The sequence below is a fragment of the Vidua chalybeata genome, chromosome 1 (assembly GCF_026979565.1).
Source record: "Vidua chalybeata isolate OUT-0048 chromosome 1, bVidCha1 merged haplotype, whole genome shotgun sequence".
In the NCBI taxonomy this organism is placed as follows: Eukaryota; Metazoa; Chordata; class Aves; order Passeriformes; family Viduidae; genus Vidua; species Vidua chalybeata.
In genome coordinates, this window is record NC_071530.1 from 62298956 (window position 1) to 62317504 (window position 18549).

Sequence of the window (18549 nt, forward strand, 5' to 3'; positions counted from 1 at the left end):
GCCTCCCAGAAATTAAAGAATCAGTGTGAGCTCTGGCAGAGCCAGCAAAATTCACATCAACTCTGGGCTTCAGCAATACTGCAGAAGGCAAATGTTCCCAACAGGTTTGCCTTAGCACCTGCTTTGAAAAATAAGTGCTCTCAAAGGGGCTTGTGGGTCTGTACCTGCTGCTCTGTGCCCTGAGATCTGCCTGCATGGCCCATGCCCTGTTCTGCAGTTCTTCCTGAGCTGTGTACCTTCAAGAGAGGCCAGGTATCATCAGTGGGGTTTCTCTTCTAGTGTTTCCCCAAGTGAAACTTGCTTACATGTAATGCCATTGACAATGTTGTAGTTTCGGCTCCTATAATGTGATTAATTAGTCTGGGCTAATGAGCAAACTTACTCTCCTGTCATGGTGCCTTCTCAGCCTGAACTTTTCTCTGAAAACAGCCGCCCTTGGGAATAAAGAGAACCGGTCATACGGATTTAATGTGATATGTTACGAGCCAAAATTGAAACTGGCTTTTTGAAACATGGCATTTGCAGGGAAACTTGGTGGTTAAATTAGTATTAAAGCTGGGTGGAAAAGAAGACAATTACCTAAAATCTTTCCTGTACTATGTTACTATGGACTAGGCAGCATACCCAGCCAAATGTGGCAGTCCTGCAAAGCTAACACAGAGTGGATATAAATGGCTGTAAAAAATTCCTTGGAAAAAAAAGGCTGTAAGCTTTGAGGTTACCTTGATCAATTTGTTTTGTTGAGCCTTCATCTCCTCTTCTTCTTCTCAGGGGCATGACATTTTGTTTTATAGGAAGACTGCAAACAGCCACTACACTTTACAGGAGACTTGTGCTAGTAATGTGCATCTACTTTGCACAGGAGTATGTAATTCAAAGAGCCAAAGTAGAGATTTAGGTTAGAAAAAAGATGATGTCAGGAACTTGAATTCTGGTAATTCTAATTCTAGTGTACTTTGAGAGTGCGTTTCAGTGATTAAAATACATCATGGTTATATATGGTGGTGATTACCAACGTGTTAATAGTTTCTAATCCCTCTCTGGCTTCTTAGTGCTGCAAAAAACTCAAGAGCATCTAGAGAGATTCTGAAGAGAACAACAATCTTGATGGCTTGTAAGAAAGAAATACAGGCATATCACACAGAAATGAGAAAGGTAGATTGTATTGGATGGACAAAGGTTGATTTTAAATATGACAATACCAAAAAGACACTACCACTGTTACCCCTTGGATTGAAGGCATATTCTAGCTGCTGTTTTTCAGCATATTTTGATTTTTCTAAACTAGAAGTTGAGATGCACTTGGAAGAGAAAACTGAATAAAGAGTAAAACTTCATTTCAACTTAACTATGGGTCTGGTACTTAAAGAAGCAAGTGCTCAGCAATTTCTTCAGTGAACTGAATGCACAATGTACATTTTTACTGTCCTGTAAGCTGTCCCCCGTCCTAAATACATTACTGCATGTCCACTTGGAGCTTGCCAAGCAATGGAGGCAGCACAGAAGTGGGATACAAGGTGGGCAGATATTTTTTCTCCCTCTTCGGCTGCTCTGTTTTCTGTGCATATATTGCACATAGCTGGGATTTTCTGTATCACTTAAAATGAAGTAGGTGGGTGAGAAAGCGGTAGATTTTTACTCTATTGGTAGATGTTTGCATAAAGCTGCACTTACCTCTCTACACATGTAAAAGAAGGCCCAACAAACCTGATCTGGGGTCTTTCATAGAAATACAAGTTGAAATTCCAACACCCAAGGAAGTTTAGGGGCAAAATTTCTATCAGTGAGATTAGTGACTCATATTTAAATCCTTTGTCTTCTTATCCCTGGACTGAGGACTTCAGAAAAAAATATCTACTGGCTGCAGAATAAATAAAAACTTGTCTTTAATATTTAATGGTAGAATCCCCATAGTTGACCTGCTGTGGGTAGAGGAAGAGCATATGTGTCTTCTCATCCTTGCCCAAGATGAAGTGACATGCATGGTTGCATATGGAAATATCAGCTATCCTTTGAGGTACTGTCCTCTTTCCTGATGTCACTGAACTGATGCAGTTCAGCTCTCAGGGGCTGGAGGCATTCCACAGTGATACAGAATGGGAAGCCTTGCCTGACATCTCAGCATGAGTGCGAATGCTCTGTGTGTGCTTTAAAATCGTCTTCTTTTGTGCATCATCAGCCTGCTGCTCCCTTTTTTCTCGGAGATGACAGTAATGATATGCATGAAGGGTTTGGGTTTGTGCTGGTGAGAGTGAAGTGGCAGCGGGTTTACTCAGATACATTTACAAGTGGTGCCCTCTGTGGGCGAGCACTCGAGAGATTCTCCTCCTGTGCCGAGAGAGGGACACTGCAAAGGCGAAAGGTTTAGCAGAAGCCCAGACGCCCAAAGTGCCAGGCAGCTGATGGGTTTCAAGTCTGTGGTAACACAGGTGTGCTGCACAGGAGAATGGGAGAAATGGAAGACCTTAGATAAATAGGGGGAAACCCCTATTATTAGAGGAGGAAATGCTGCTTTATTCATAGAAGAAATTGTGTTTGTATACCTTAAGAACTTGTGGTACGCTTTCATTCTCCTGACTCAAATATGGTCTTTAGAAGGGGTGCACAGGATGGGGGGAATATCAGTTCTGAGAAGTGCCCTGACAGTGCCCTTGGGACCCAATTTATTGTCCATCCATAGAACAGCTCTGGAAGTGAGACCTCAGGCTTGCCTGGAGGCTGTTCTGCTGGAGCATGGCTCCCTGTGCACCCAGATGAGGGGCTGGGCAGCTGGCCTCTGAAGCCCTGGCATCAATGGCAGGCAGCTGATCCAGGAGCATGCCATGCTCACAGTCAGTTTTCCTGATCCTTCTGTCAGATGCTGTATAGGTAAATACTGTGACTACCAATACTGAAAAAGAGTGTGGAACACATCAAGGCCAAACCAGTCATGGATAAAGAGAAATGCTGCCACAGCCCAGACATGCTAGGCAATCTTTGTCTTGTCCAGGGATGGAAACCCCTCTTCATCAGAAACATCTTCAGACAGTGACATTGTCACTGCTCTGAGACAAATGGGTTTCCTCTTTGTTCATACTTATTCTTACATATTCTTGCCTTGATGGCTTCTGTATTAATGCATTTTAGTCTTTCTGCTTTAATTTTTAATTTGTGTTTGAGAAAGATGGCGTTTTGTGGCCATTTTAGATCTGATCAGGCTGATACACTACTAAGGGCAACCTTAAAAGAAGTGAGTGCCATGAGTATTGAAAGAGATAATGTGAACACATTCAGATTTACCTGTCTGTTACTCTGATGTGTTTTGGTTTTTTTTCCCCCAAGCACCCTTAAATGACACCTTCAAGTATGGAGCAGATGGTTTGTTTTCCCTTGGAGATGTCTTGGGAACCAGCTTAGACAAAAACCATCCATTTCTGATACCCAGAGGCCCCCCTGGCTGGCTTGGTGAGTGGCTGCCCAGGACACTTTGGGGTAGTGGGGGGTGCCATGTACTTCCTCCTTGTTTCCATTCTGGGAACACGTGTGTGATCCATAGCACGGGTAGAGAGAATTCTTGCAACTGTAGCCCTCAGAGTGTAAACCAGGGTGCAAGGCCTCTCGGGTGTGTGAAATAAGGGGCAATCCTCAAACAAATAATTGCATAGGTGGGGACTGGAGGCACAGAGTTGTGACAATTGACTGTGAGCAGGCAGCTCATGCCACAAGAAGAGGAAAAGGTAAGTTTTCACAGTGCCAGCCTATGGCTTCATGTATCTGCTGCCAGGGATGGTGACAAGGTTTGTCTGCTATTTTGGAGGGCTCCATGTTGGACCCAGGACCCACAGGGCTGGACACAGCCCCTGTGGGAATGTCTGTCTGCCACAGCATAGCTGAAGGACCTGGGTGGCACTGAGGGAAGGACTGCAGTCCCATGAGCTGCTCTGCTTTCTGCTTTTTTGCCTGATTGCCAGTCCTGGACATTTCAGCTCCTGGCCTTGACTCTTCCCATGTTCCTCCCACTCCAATGAAATCAAGACATGCTCTTGAAATATGAAATGTCATCAAGAATCTTTAGTGTATTTATATTCGCCTTCTGATCTTGGTGCCTTTGAAGCCTGTGCATCCAAGCTGTTCCCTGCTGCCAAGGCCAGAGAGGCATTTGGAAAGCGTAGCTGTCAATAAAACCATTTCCACGCTGCGCCCAGTCCCCCAGTGTGTTTTGCAAATGATGTAAACCCACGATGATGTGCACGGGAGCTCTCCTCTTTCCTTCCTGCCCAGAGTTTCAGCTGGCAGGAGTGGCAGTGGCAGAAGTGCCCAGAGGATGGGAAGTGTCATTACTGGCAGCTTTCAGAGAGCTGGCTTCTGCAGAGCGGATTTGTTTGCAGCCAGCACGTGGTCCCAGCGGCACGATATGGGCCTTCCTCAATTAGACTTCTTGACTGATGGCCAGTTTAATGAGCCCATGTACAGAGGGTCATTCAACATGGCAATTATACCTATAAATCTATTTGCAGCAGGGCTCGAATAACCTTTTGTGCACAGTTCTCCATAAAATGACTGTCTGATTAATTAACATTAATTTATCCACTGTGTGTAACCAGATGCAGTCTGTATGAAAGCCTCTGCTCTGATGTACAGGGCGCCGTGTGAACTGGGAGGATTTGAGGATGGAAATGGCTCTGATGTTGTTTAAAGACTCTCTTTTAGATTTTTTTTTCCCTCCTTCTTTCTTCCTCTCTCCCTCTCTCTCTGGTCCCAGTTGATTAACATTCCAGGGCAGCATCATATAACAGGGGGCAAAATTCAATTAATTGAATATGAAATATTTATAACCCTACTCTATGTGTCTATCAGAGAAGGGTCCTTAATAGATCTTCTCATTAGCATGGACTGGTGACTCACTTCTCTGCTTTCACAGTCATTTGGAATTAAAATCCAATTAATCTAATGTCCCTGTGAATATTATTAAACTATTTGAAAAACTGCATAGAAGAGATATGAGGCAGGGGGTGAGGGGCTAAGAGAAGAAGAGGGAATATGTCTTGAGCTCATGAAGATTCATTTCTTCTCTGTTAAACATGTAGTCTGGAAAGACTAATTCCCTGTTTTCTGGAAAGTGGATAGCTAATTCGTAATATCAAAATCCTGAGAATAGAAAAATATCTCACTTTCTACAAGCAGAACTGTGTCATCTTTGAACAGGCAAAAATACATCCTTATATCCTCCTGCCTTTCAGGTTGCTCCACTTCTTGGCTGCCTGAAGCAATGGACAGATTTACACAAGGTATTTAGACACCACAAGGTAATTCTGGAGCTTGTGCCCAGCTCTTCAAGCAGTGCTCAGCTGCAGGGCTGGCTCTGTGGCCAGAGATCCCAGTCACCTGCCCTGAGGACTGGGAGGGCACTGTGTGTCCTTCCTGACCCTTGGAGAGAATTTTCCTTCCTATGGGATGGGGAGTGTGAGGAGAGGCAGGGTGACACCATTCCATCATGAAATGAAAACAGTCAGGGCACATAGAGCCCTGGGCTGGTAGGCACTCCTGGACTACCTCGTATGGATGTAGCCTAGAGGACTATTTAATTGTTAAATATCTCTCCCTCTTCAGTGGATAGGGCACTGACCTGAAACACAGGGAGGAGGGATGTTAACTGTGAATTTCATATGTGAACCTTGAGCAGAAGGCAAGTTTCTAAATTGAATATTCCCCTAATGGGAATGACTTGAGGACAAAATCCTTTAATGGCTCAAAGGAATTCAGAGACTGCTGCAAGAAAGTGCAAGTCAGGAGATAAATATTTTTGAGCTGGAAGAATATTCTGGATATCCAGATTAAAAGAAAAAAATGTTTCTCCTCTGTTTTAAAAACAACAAAATAAAGGATCTAGCCACAAAGTTTGTTCTGGTTTTGTTTGTTTGCTTTTGGTTTAAGCAAAAGTGGCCTATTCCTTTGAACATTACCCCCTTCTTTTTTTTCCTCTCTGTTAGAAGCTTAGTCCAAACATTATCACAGAACATATATACAAATTAGGATACAACTACTATACATCTGAATGTCTTTATGAAGCCTTATAAAGCCAGAGTGTAGAGAGACCAAACATACTTCCCCTGTCACAGAGATACAAATCATGCAAATGTCATCTGCTCTGGACTTGACGTAGCAGATAAATAATTGGTGAATATATGTGTTTTTAATTTACTGAGGGAAAGTTATACCTAACATTCCCCTTTGCCCATTGTTGTAAACCTACATGCCACCTAGGTATGCTTAATTTTCTCAATGTACTAGTAGTGAAAATCTCATAAGCAATTTGATTTGCTGCTCATCTGCACTGAGGATTTGAAGACAGACCTGGCAGAAACATATTCCCATCCACAGCAAACCTGAGCAAGACACCTCTTAAGTCAAGCCACAGCTTTTCAGAGAGCAGAAACCAAGAACCGAAATCTTGACCCTCTGCACTCTGGAGAAACCACAGCACCTGAAGTGTGGTCGCACCTCAAAGGACAAACCCCTAATGCCCTGAGAGTGGACTGTTGATCTGCTGAAAGCTGGTGCTATGGCCAAAAGCTGCTGGTTGGCCTTGGTGGCATTACATACCTGTTTTGTATGCCTGTCTTTCAATCCTTATTCATTTATTGCAGCTGACTTGCTATGATGGATATAGAAAAGTGAGTGAATCTGAACTACAGTCTTAAAATGTTATTATCTAAGGCTCTAATTTGGTTTGCTTTTGATATTAGAAGAGACTGATTATGGCAAAACTCTGGAACACAATCAAATTAAGAGAAGGAACAAGTTTTTCTTTTCTATAACTCTGCTTTTTCTGCAGCTTGTCAGTGGATGTTGTCCCCAGCTTATTCATATTGCCTCTTCCATCCTAGCCAGAGATAAATGTGGTAGCTCTTCTCAGTGATTTCCCTCTCCCTTTGTCTGTTGTTTATGGTCTCTGTCCTAGCTTAGGCTCCAAGCCCCAGTGGTTAGGGACAAATGGTGTTGATTGCCCCTTTCCCTGGGAGCTTTGCAGCAGGAAAATAAAGAGAAAGGCAACATAAAGTGCACTTGTTCTGTGCTGTGAAGATTGCACTCCCGCTTTGTGCTGGTATAAAATGACTGCTGCTGATGAAGGGCAGTGGAAAATCAAATCTCAGGGCCTTTTTTCTCAATCTTTTGTGGCTCCCCTGCACACTTCAGGCGCTGTATTAATGATTATAATTTTTTCCACATTGCTACTTTGTCTCTGAGCTTCCTTTGAGCAGTGTTTCCTGTTTTGTGCTCTCTTCCAGCAGGCTCCAGCTTTTCTGGAAGTGGCTGCCTGAGCTCTTTCCCAGAGCGAGGCTATGCCAGCCAGTGCATCAATCCACTTTTGTTTTCATTATGCCAGCTTCCTGCAAAGTTTTCTAATTAATTTTACTGCCTTCCTCAATTTTAAGGCCTATAAAAAGAAGTTGGTTCTGCTTACCTTGGTGAACTGGGACCTGTTCAGGAATCTGGAGGATGCTTTTGCCTTGGTGCTGGGGGTAGCTGTTTCCCCTGACTGCATTCAGTGGGTTCCTGGCACTATCAGTCAGAAAATATCCGGACCTTCCTCAGCTTCCACCCTGGGTCAAAGGATGGAGCTATGCCTCGGATGTCACAGCCCTGTCCCACGCTGTGCTGGGTCAGGCAATCCCAGCAGGGCAGTCCTGAGCCTCACACCCGTGTCTCCATGCTCAACTGGCTCATTCCAAAAAAGCCCAGCTGAAGCTGGTGGGTAGTGGTGAGGTTGAGGTGACAAGTGATTTGATTTTCCTATGCAAAGTTAAAAAAAAACCAAAACCAAAAACTTAGCTTTGTGTCTGTGCAAGTCAAAAGGGTGCAGTTCATGGTGGACTTATTTACTCACATTAGCTTTAAACTATGTGGCTCTGTGGCAACATGGACCTTGGCATGGGCTGAGAGTTGGCAGAGGTGAGGGGGGATGAGGACACCCTTGTACCTGTGATAGCTGCATGAGTTGCACACAAAGCCAGGGGTCTGTGACTTGTGGATGCTCGTGGGTCTGTGGACAGCAATCAAGACCTCCATGAGAAAAAGGCAAACCTGATGCGAGCCTTACATTTGTGATTTAGACATCTCCACCACCACCAATGAAAAAAATGTTTAGTGGCCTACAGATCAGAAAAATAAAAGCTCATCCTGGGGCAGGATGCCTGATTGCACTGGATAACCCCTATTCTGTTCTTCTCTTTGCTCTCTGCAAAGTGTCTTTGAAACAGCTCCCCTTTCTGATGAAAGAAAGGATGTGTGTGTGGTAAAACAGTCTGGAAAATGTTTGGTTTGCTTGCAAGATGTTGGTAAGTCTGTGATTCCCTCTCCCTTTCTAAGACCCGTCTCTAAGATTTAGGGGGTCAAAGCAGACTGTAGAGAAATAACCATCCTGTGCCCCTGGAGTCACAGATCTATGCCACTGGAGAGTGGTTGAGAGCTGCAAGAGATCATGATGGAGCCAAACAAGTTTAAGCCACTTTGCACCAATGGGAGGTCACAGAAGCAGAATAATTGAGGCTGGGTGAACCTCTGGGGTCAGATTTTCCAGGCCTACTTGCTGCTGCATGGGGCTGACATGGGGACAGGTGTGGGGTGAAAGGGAAAAATATTGATGAGTGAGTCCCACAGAATTCTTCTGTGTCTGGTTGTCTCTTGTTCACACCAGTAAGAAACCCTGCCACTGAAGTCAGCGGAGTGCTAGAGTGTTGTGTGAAAAGGACCAGAAGAGACACTCATGCCTTTTCCCTACTCTCAAGAACCTTTTGGGTGTTTTAAATAACAGGAAGGGAATAAACTTCTAAAAACTCTCTATTCACAACAAAGAAAGCAAAAAAATTGCCAGTTTTTCAATTGGCTGAAGTCTCATGGTCTCGACTCCGACATTACCTGGTTTCCCCAGTCAGATGGTGAAAGAAGTTTCTCTGCCAGTACCCACCTGCCCACCTGGTGCTCCAGACAAGGCTGAGGCCTGGAGGGCTGAGAGACAGCCTACTTATTGTGCTTTTTTCCTTCCCGACATCAGGCTGCAAATGAAAATACCTTTTCAGCACTGGTGTTATTGCCTATGTGGATGGTACCTTTAGTGTGTGCTATTCATTGCTGTAATAGCTGCACCTGTGTATAGCTGGTGTGCTGGCACTGCAGCAGCTGCGGGCCCTAATTGCAAAACATTATTTTCTGTTTCCTGTTGTTGTTGCCATGAAGGTCCATTCATAATGATTGCAGGCCTCTCTCTTTCTGCAGGATTCCCTGTTAGACCAATTCCTCTATGCTGTAGTTCTTCAAAGAGCACTGTCTCACATGGGCTTATGCATGGCAGCCTCCACGTGCATGTCCAGAGGCGTCCGGAGCAGACGGGATGCTTTCTGTGGGAGCTGGCGCTGTGTGGTCGGCTGAGGGGCCGGGCTGAGCCCCTCATCACCACCACTCTGGGCAGTGGGCTTTTATGTGGGTTAGCACAGAGGCTCTGAGATGATTAATTCATTTGTTCCTGGAATATTCTGCCCCTGGGTGCCTGCGTTACTGTGAATCAATTTAGTACTTTCGGGCCCGGATTAATGCAAGTGCCGATGGAGCATGCACAGGAGGAAGGAGGGGGGTGGAGTGGGGGAGCAGGGGGATATGCAGGACACAGCTAGCAACTCTTAAAAATGAAAAATACGGAGATGGAGTGTTTTAAGAACAAAATTTGTTCATTTGTTTTTCAGTCCTCTCAGCTTTCACGGTAAATTCAGTTCACTGAGAGGCAACGAATTAGTCAGTGTTTCAGGTTGTGCCTTATAAATCAAGGCTGTAGCAAGGAATTTGAAATGTATATTGAAGCTGGCTGTTCTCTTACCTCCTGCTGTAATGAATTCATGTCTGCAGACAACAGACACAATTATTATGGAAATTGCACACACACACACACACACACACACAAACACTCAGAGGAAAATGGGTTTTTTCAGAGCTCTTGCTGTAGTGCTCCTAGTCCAGGCCTCCTGTGCCTGACTGGGCTGTCACAGCTGGTGGCAGGATTTTGCTCACCTTGTCAGGCAGTGCTGGAGTACATCACCCACAGCCTGCCCTGAGCAGCAGGCTGTGCTTGCAGGGGTGCCACTGCTCCCAGCCCGCTGCCCTAGGACAGATGCACCAAAGCTGTCTGTACGTGTTTAGGCTGAAAAATGGCCCAGCAGCGCAGTGGGAAGTGGGGGAAATGACCACGCATCCATCCATAGGTCGCTCTGAGGAAGCTGACCATAATTAAATAAAGTTAGCAAACCCAAATCCCGCTAAGTGTTCAGGGGTGATATTGTGGTGAAAGGAATCAAACAATGAGTGAATAGGACTGATGTGATGAAAACCTGGCCCTTCCTGGACTCCATTTTGAAAGCTGGAGAGCGACTTTAAAGGCTAGAAAGGGACTTTTTACAAAAGCACGCAGTGATAGGACAAGGGGCAATGGCTTTAAACAAGCAAAGCAGGTGTAGATGAGCTGTTACGAAGAAATCCTTGCCTGCGAGAGTGACGACGCGCAGGCTGCCCAGAGAAGCTATGGATGCCCCATCCCTGGCAGCGTCCAAGGCCAGGCCGGAGGCGCGGGCGGGGGCCGGCAGCGCCCGCAGTGCCCGGCAGGGGGCAGTGCTCCCCCAAGAATTCGGAGCTGGCGCTTCAAGCCCAAGCCCAGCGGTTTCTGCACAGAGGCGGCTGCAAAGCCAAAGGAAAACGAGGGCAAAGCGCTGGGATCCTTCCCCTTTCTTTCCTGATTTTTTTTTCTTTCTTTCTTTCTTTTTTTTTTTTTTTTTTTTTTTTTTTTTTTTTTTTTTTTTTTCCGAAGGGAAACATAGAAGTATTTAGCTCTCTACTGTGTTTAAAAATAAATCTTGAAGGTTTCCTTTTTGTGCCTAAAAGCGATCAGACCTTCAGCTCACTAGCAGTTTAGGGATGAGAAGGTATTCTCAGTATTGCCAGCCACTAATGCTGCTGTATTTTGTATCAGTGAAATGGCTAAAATCCTGCAGCTTGCACATAAATGGATTTAGTTCTCTTTCACCTGATGCAAATACATTTCTTTCTCCTTCAGCCCCATAGACAATTTATGTAGGTTCTTGTAAAACCTCGGGTTGTGTTTTATTTGTATTTTCCTTCCTTTTGCATGAGTTCTTTTTCATATTTTATTTCAGAGAATCACAGAATTTGTAGGGTTGGAAGCAACCTTAAAAATCATCTCGTTCCAACCCCTCTGCTGTGGATAGGGACACCTTCCACCAGACCAGGTCGCTTGGAGCCCCACTCAACCTGGCCTTGAGCACTTCCAGGAATGGGGCATCCACCTGTTCCTGTACCTCACCATGCTCTGAGTAAATAATTTCTTCCTGACATCTAACCTAAAACTATCACCATGTCATTTAAAACTGTTCTCCCTTGTCCTATCACTTCTTGCCCTTTATTTCCACACCATGATGGACTTTTCCTTGGTTACTTTGTGTTTGTGCCCCAAAGATTAGGGCAAGGGCAGGAGTACAGTGCAGGCATCTCAATAATGCAGGGGAAAAAAATAAGCCTCATAAGAAAAATTGTCCAGATAATGATATATCTGAGTGCTGCAAACAAATCCTCCCTGAATATCACAGTTCCATGACAGTCACTGTAGTAGAAGCTAGGAAACATCAGGGTATGGAAGGAATTTTCTTTAGGGTAGTTTACATAGGAGTTTCTTCAATTCAAACTTCTTTTGCACTGCATGCATACATGAAGGCTGTTCTGGAAGTGCAAGTGAGGTACAGAAGGGGCTGGATGGTGGCATGGTGTGAAGGCTGCTCTGTAATGTTACGTTTGTTCCACGGCTGCCTGTATTTCTGACCTGAAAATGCTAGGGAGGAGCATTTGCAAATGTTTGTTTTTCTTCCAGGTCCTTCGAAAATGGCACCCAAAGTTCATTCTAGCCATTTTCCTGGGGAGGCCAAACATCTGTGAGGGATGAGGCTGAGGGTTCACGGCCAGCTAACCTCTATGTAGTGTATTGCTTTTCCATCTCCTGTGAATTCAATGAGTGTGGCAGCAGCAGGGTGGGGAGTCCCAGGAAGGAAAGGAAAACCCTCTGTACACAAAGCCAGCACAGCAGCAGGGGCAGCTTCCCTCACATGCACTGCTCCCCTCTGGAAGCACCTCACACCTTGCATGCAGGATTTTCATTTGGTCCATCCCTTGGGATGCTTGGACACAGCTTTGAGCCTGGCAGAGCTGGTTTTAGCTGAAGTTACCTGTCTCAAACACGAGACCAAGGCCATAAACTGCTTCCAAAGAGGCTGTTGAGTGACCATTACTGATTGTAAGTAGCTTGTCAGGCTAAAACTGTAACAGTGTGCAGAGACAATGAATGGTAGGTTCTCCCATAGCCTTGTTCATCCCTATGCCCCTTGGCTTCTTCCTGGCTTGCCTGCTCTGGAAGAAATAGTTTTACAAAACAACAGGACAATGCTGATAAATCTTTCCTGTGGTGGGGAACAGCTTTATCTGGATTTCAAAAACCATACTGAGCCTTTGAATGTTCTCACCTTGCTACTCAGTTAGGGGGAAGCAGAGAGAATCCTATATCCCTATTAAAAAAAAAATAAAAATTATCCTAGTTAAGAAATTAATTTCAAGACAGAGCAAAGCAATGGGGGTAAGATGGTTTTACCAGTGAGTTGTGTGACTGCAGCTTTTTTGTGCATTTATTTCAGAGAGGAAATCCTAAAAGATGGATGAGGTGTGTAGGGTTTGATCATGATACAGCAATTCTTGCCTCCACTTCTCTGGCTAAAACCAGCTGAGGGCTGCATGGATGGCTGTTACCATCTCTCAGTTGTGAAATGATTTGATAGTTTCGAGTTGTGTTTCTATGGAAAGAGTTTCTATTTAACAAGAAAACACCAGTGAAACAGGCACTTTTGCTAATCATTAGAGGGGCCAGAGATTGAATAGATGATGGAAACTGCATTTCTTTCTCATCTTGCTCTTGTCAACACTGCATGAAAAATAGAGCAGGCCTCAATTCAGGAAAACAGCTTTGTCAAATTTTGAACTTTTTAAGTTATTTTCATTGTGCAGGGAGCAGAACAGACTTTTTTTAAATTTCTTGTGAAATAAGCCATAGTAGCCTTTAGTGAAATTTGTTAGCAGGATAACTCTTGAGATATTTAATTTACTGAAAGCAGTCTTTATTTTTCAGAGAGCAAAACCACTCAGCAGTAACTTCGGTGCTAATTTTGTTAAAATGATGGCAAATTTTTGCCAAAGGGAGGGAAAATCCTGAAAAATGTCTTTTTTTTTTTTTTTTTTTCAACTAAAATGTATTCAATGTGAAATTCTCCATTGTTCTTGAGTGAAAAATGTGTCCTAGGCATTATTCATTGATGATTCAAAGCCAAGTTTGGGGTGTTTTTTTATTTGTAATAATTAGTAGCAACATCTCTGTAGTTGAGGTTTATTTGAATTCCCTTCAGTTGCCTGTCTTTGAATATTTTACAGATTTTGAAGTGTTTACACCTTTTTTTCTCTGACTTTTTTTTTTTTTTTTTATTAGATCCACGCCAGCAGACTTGAGGGAGGACTAGGACCCTGTTGTGAGCAGCGTTGCACAAGAGTGTAGCAAGAGCCAGTTGCTGCCCCAAAGAGTTTTATAAACAGCGCAATGAAGGCAGATGATATTTGGGAGTGGAAGCAGGCAAATGGAGACACAGGAACTTGTCCAAGGTCAAGACTGGGATCAAAACCAGATTTCCAGTGTCCTTGTCCAGGGCCTGAGTCATGACTAGTTCAGGCTTTTCCACCCTGACCCCTTCTTCAGTATTTTGCAGTTGGGTGCACTTTTCCACCAGCCTTCTCTCCCATTTGGCAACATCTTTTGGGGAGCCACGTCCTGCATGGGAAGGCTTGAGAGGGGAGGTCAGATGTCAGTAGAGATGGCTCAGCTGAGCTCTGAGCCCTGAGCCTATGGCCAGCAGTTGCTGGAGCCATGTGCTTTGAGGAGATAGAGGAGAATCCTACAGCAGATGGTTATGAAATGGCTCACCCCTGGGAAACTTTCCTTTGAACTGCTGTCAATTAAAGGGTGACTTATGGCCTCGAGCACTAGTTGATTTTTTTTCTTAATATTTACTATTTAAATTCTAGATGTTCTTGTTATCCAGACTTGTTTGTGCTTGGTCTGCCTAATTTAAGCTAAACCAGCTCCTCAGGGCAGAGTTCTGGTCTTCTTGTGTTTGTTAATTGCCATGTCGCCCCTAAAATCATGCAGATTGTAAAAAATAAAATAGCAATCCTGGGTCCTTCTGGTTTTAGCCAGTCATTCCCAAAGCCAATCTTTTCTTCTCTTTTTGGTGCAGGTTAGGTATACTCCTTGTGTTGAAATCATCTTTGTTCCAGATTTTAAAGCAAATTAAAATTGTATTTAAATGAACAAAATCACATCCAAGGAGATGAGGACCATATTTGGGATGTCTGTGTCTTTATTCCTGTGACCTTTTTGGTTTGAGCACCTGGTTCACCAAAAATTCCTCGGCAGTGAAATTTTGTATTAAGAGTGAGACCTTCAGGCAGGATAGATCCGGCTGCTTCCCTGAAGGGGAGGGGAACTGAGGGCATGGCACCTTTGAAGCTGCTCCAGGGGCACCTGCCAGACAAGACTCATTCTGGGATGGCTTGTGGGGTGGAATGAGTTCCCTAGGAAAGAGCTCCAGGGAAGCCACAGCCATCCTCTTCCCTGCTCCTGGCACAGCAGCCAGACTGGCTGAAACCAGTGTGTGATGGGAGAGATGGATAACACAGCTCCTTCCTAGATGAGGCAAAGATGTAGCTCTTATGGGGTCTTTTCAAAGCTGTAGTTTTGGATGATTTGGATACAACCTACCCTGGAGCTTGCATGTGCTGAGCAGGTGTGTGTGATGAAAGGGAAATCAGCTGCCACTGCTTTGGAAAAGTAAGGGATACCACCTCACCTGTAACACTTGTGGACCTGACGCAAGGTGTACTTGGCTTATGAAGGGTTTGGCACAGTTATCATAACCCTTTGGATCATACACCTCCACCACAATATTGTGAACGGCTTCTCTCCAGAGCATAACAAAGAAAAGTGTTTTTTCAGGTCAAAATGAGTTTGTTTCATGTAGTAGCTCGAGCTGACGTTTCACTGTGCTTGTGTAAATGTCGCTAACCCAACTGTGAAGCAGTCGAGGAAACCACATTGCAGCTACACAAATATGGTGATGTAAAAAACCAAACCTGCCACCCAACTCCAACCCTCCATGGTCCAGCCTGAGAAAAATTAAGATAAACAAAATCTCATGTGAATTCTGGTCCAGCCCCTGTCTCCAGGTCTGGCTTAGATTGAAGATGACTCACTTGCTGTGACATGGTGGTGAAAATAAGCATCTGGATTGCTTTTCTAACACACAAAAGCCACACTGTGCATGCTGCTGTCCTGCACACTGAAGTGGGAGTGTTTTAACAAGTGGATTGCTAGAGCTCTTATCCATCTTCTTGCACCTCCTTCCCTCTCCTACAGCCCCACAGACCAAGCTGGGAGAGGTCAGGCAGAGGACCTCCTACCCCAATGCATGGTAGCCTGCATCCTCAGAGAGAAGCAAGCATGCTGCCTGCCTGCTTGGGAGCAGTGCTCAGATGCAAGCCTCCACCACAGATGGCTGAGACTGAGTTTTCAGTTCACTGGGTCTGTTATTTCTACCCTGTTTGAACCAGAAACATGTTTGTTTAAATATTTTCTCTGAAATTTCACTTTGGAAATTTGCCTTGTAGCATTTCAGAAGTAGATCACTTGGTCATTTATTTAATTTGGAAGCTAATTATTACAATTTTATGGTGTTCCTTGATGTCAGTTATCAGAACTATCCTGATGAGAAATATAAATAGTACAACCCCTAAAATAAACCACCTAAAAACATTTTGTCATTAGATTCTCAAATATTATTTCAAAACTCAAAAATCTGACCTCAAAATGCCAACGTGTTCTGGATTGAAAGCACCTAACTCATTTTTATTTCATTCTAGTATCTTTTTAATGACACTTTTATCGAGATTAAATTGGGTAAAGGCTTCAGTTTTGCATTAGAATTTCACTCTTTGCCACTACCATTCTGTTGCCACTACCCTACACCTGCAACAGAGACATTTATGTAAGGTAAATGTTTCCATTGATTCTGAATGAGAGGCTTTTGCCTGAGTTTTAGAGAAATGTTAAATGAAACATCCTGTTAAGATTTTGATTTAATGCCACAGTGAATTTATCTTGATGTATCTTTATTTTCTCAGACCTATCTGGGCTCCTGCTCTTTTCATTAGGGGTAAATACTCAGAAACTAAGTCACTGCCTACTTACATGTCATACCTGACTGAGCCAAGCCAAGAGGGATTTATGATGTCAATATTAAATATGATATGAAATATTAATATGTAAATATGGTGATGGAGAGTACCAAGAGAAAGCTTCTGCCGTATTTCTGTGTAGCTTTTATTGCTCCTTCTGAGAGGAAAGAGCTGAAGGAGAGATCAGAAGACAAGGTTAGGAGATAGGGCAGCAAGGCTCTAGGTTTAATGTTGGATGTGGCAAATCTTGGGGTCATTTTAATTTCTGATGGTGGTGAGTTCCACACCACATAAATCACGGGTCTGTGGGAGAGTGGCCACGTGCTGCTGTCAGGAGGAGATGGATGGCTGGTGGGAGAGGTGAGCTCTCAGGTGAGCCTGGCGGGGCCGCATGTAGCCACAGCAGGCAGCTGAAACCTCTCTGGCTGCACCGAGGAGTCTGCATCCCACTAGCAGGATGGGGGGGAGAGGGTAGTTCCCAAAGACACCTGCTTTGCTGAGCAGATGTGCTGCTCTGCTTCGCACCACTGCATGGCTTTTTCTTGTTTTTTTTTTTTTTTTTTTTTTTTTTTTTTTTTTTTTTTTTTTTTTTTTTTTTTTTTTTTTTTTGTTTTGTTTATTTGTTTTTAAATTTTTTTAAATTGTTTTTTTGTTGGGTTTTTTTGTGTGTAACAGCAGGAAGCATCAAAACTGTGCCCACCTCACTCACCCTGGGGACTAACACTAATCATGGGCAGGTGAAAAGCACTTTGTTTTGTACCTGCTGTTTCTTATCTCACAGTGCTCAACCCAGTCCCCAGGGTGCCAGCACTGACCCCAACAGCTGAGTGGGCATTGCCAGGCAGAGGAAGGCAGCTGAAACCAAAGAAGCCTCTCCCACAGGTGGCTGATATTGCCAATGCCCTGTCAGGACACACATGGGAACAACACAAAGCTGCTCACAATCCATCCCTGCAGAGACCCATCATTCCTCTTGCCAGACTGCCTGCCTGGCATCCAGAAGCCCTTCTCCTGACTGGACCAAGAGCTGAGGCTAAACCACAAGATGGCTGAGGCTTGCAGATGGCCTGCACAGTTCACAGAGAGTGCTGCTGTTGGCCCCCTGCATGAGGCTCCCCATCACAGGACAGCAGCAGGGTGGCAGGGCTGTACTTCATCTCATCCTTGGTTGTCCCTTCCTGTCTCTGCACTCCTTGCCCTGTGCTGAGCAGGATAGCAGAGTGAAGATAATGATCCTCATTTGTATCAGTTAAGGTCTCAGCCCACTCTGGAATTTACTTCATTGGGACTGTAGGCTGAATTTATTTTCATTTCTCCTACTCTAATGCCTTGCTGCAGTGTAACTGGAGCATCACTTTTTAGTGTACTAAAATACCAGACTTGTCTCTTCTCATTTCTTTTAACCTTTTTCAGGTTTCTCTTCCACCACTTCCCACTTCTCTTTCTCCCACTTTCCTCTTTTTGTAAGCTCTTTACCCACCTCTTTGTTCATCCAGCCTCTGATGCTGGGCATCATCTGGATTCATCATCTGGATTCATCCTCTGCTAGCAATGGAAAGGCAGCAGGCAAGGATGCCTGACACGCTTGGTACTCAGCTGGGCTGTTGGTCAAGCCCAATCTCGCTGCAGGGGACAGATACATATCCCTTTTCCACCAGCTACAGTGGATCAGAAGATGTACTTAAGGTAAGAGGCTGAGGGAGTGCAGAAAGCTCCTGCTGCCTCTAGGATGGGAATAAAAGAGCAGGAGAGACAAGAGTTAATATTTAAAAAGCAGGGAAGCAGGTGGGACACGGGGAGAGGAGATCAGGGCCCATTGCACAGAGGGGTACATGTGGATGTTGCAATGCAGCTGCATATGGTGCATTGCAGCTGTGCATGGTGCAATGCAGCTGTGCATATCCTACCCTGATCTGGTCAAAAGCCATTCTTCCTGCCCAGCACTTCTCTCCCTCCAGCCAGGGGCTGGGATGGGACTGGTCTTTGAGAAGCTGTGCAGTCTGCAAGGAAGCTGGGTCTTCCCATTGCCTTCTACTCCCAGTTGTGCCTTTGAAGGAGGAAAAGCAAGACAAAGGAAACTTTTGAAGTGGCCTTCTATGGGTCGCAGCCTCTCAGCACTTTGGTCCGGTGCTCCCTCTGCTGGGAAAAGTAAAGAGACGAAAATCAACACAAAATGGGCAGAATTGGCCT

General features: G+C 44.5%; 1 protein-coding gene across 1 annotated transcript in view; it reads left to right on the top strand.

Moving 5' to 3' along the window:
- The window catches only part of MBOAT1 (membrane bound O-acyltransferase domain containing 1), a 71773-nt gene extending 58171 nt beyond the window's left edge, over positions 1 to 13602 (top strand). Inside the window, exon 13 of the mRNA XM_053943918.1 lies at positions 13562 to 13602. Within this exon, the coding sequence (XP_053799893.1) occupies positions 13562 to 13592 (31 nt within the window). The 3' untranslated portion in view covers positions 13593 to 13602. The remainder of the gene's footprint in view (positions 1 to 13561) is intronic.
- The last annotated feature ends 4947 nt before the right edge of the window (positions 13603 to 18549 follow it).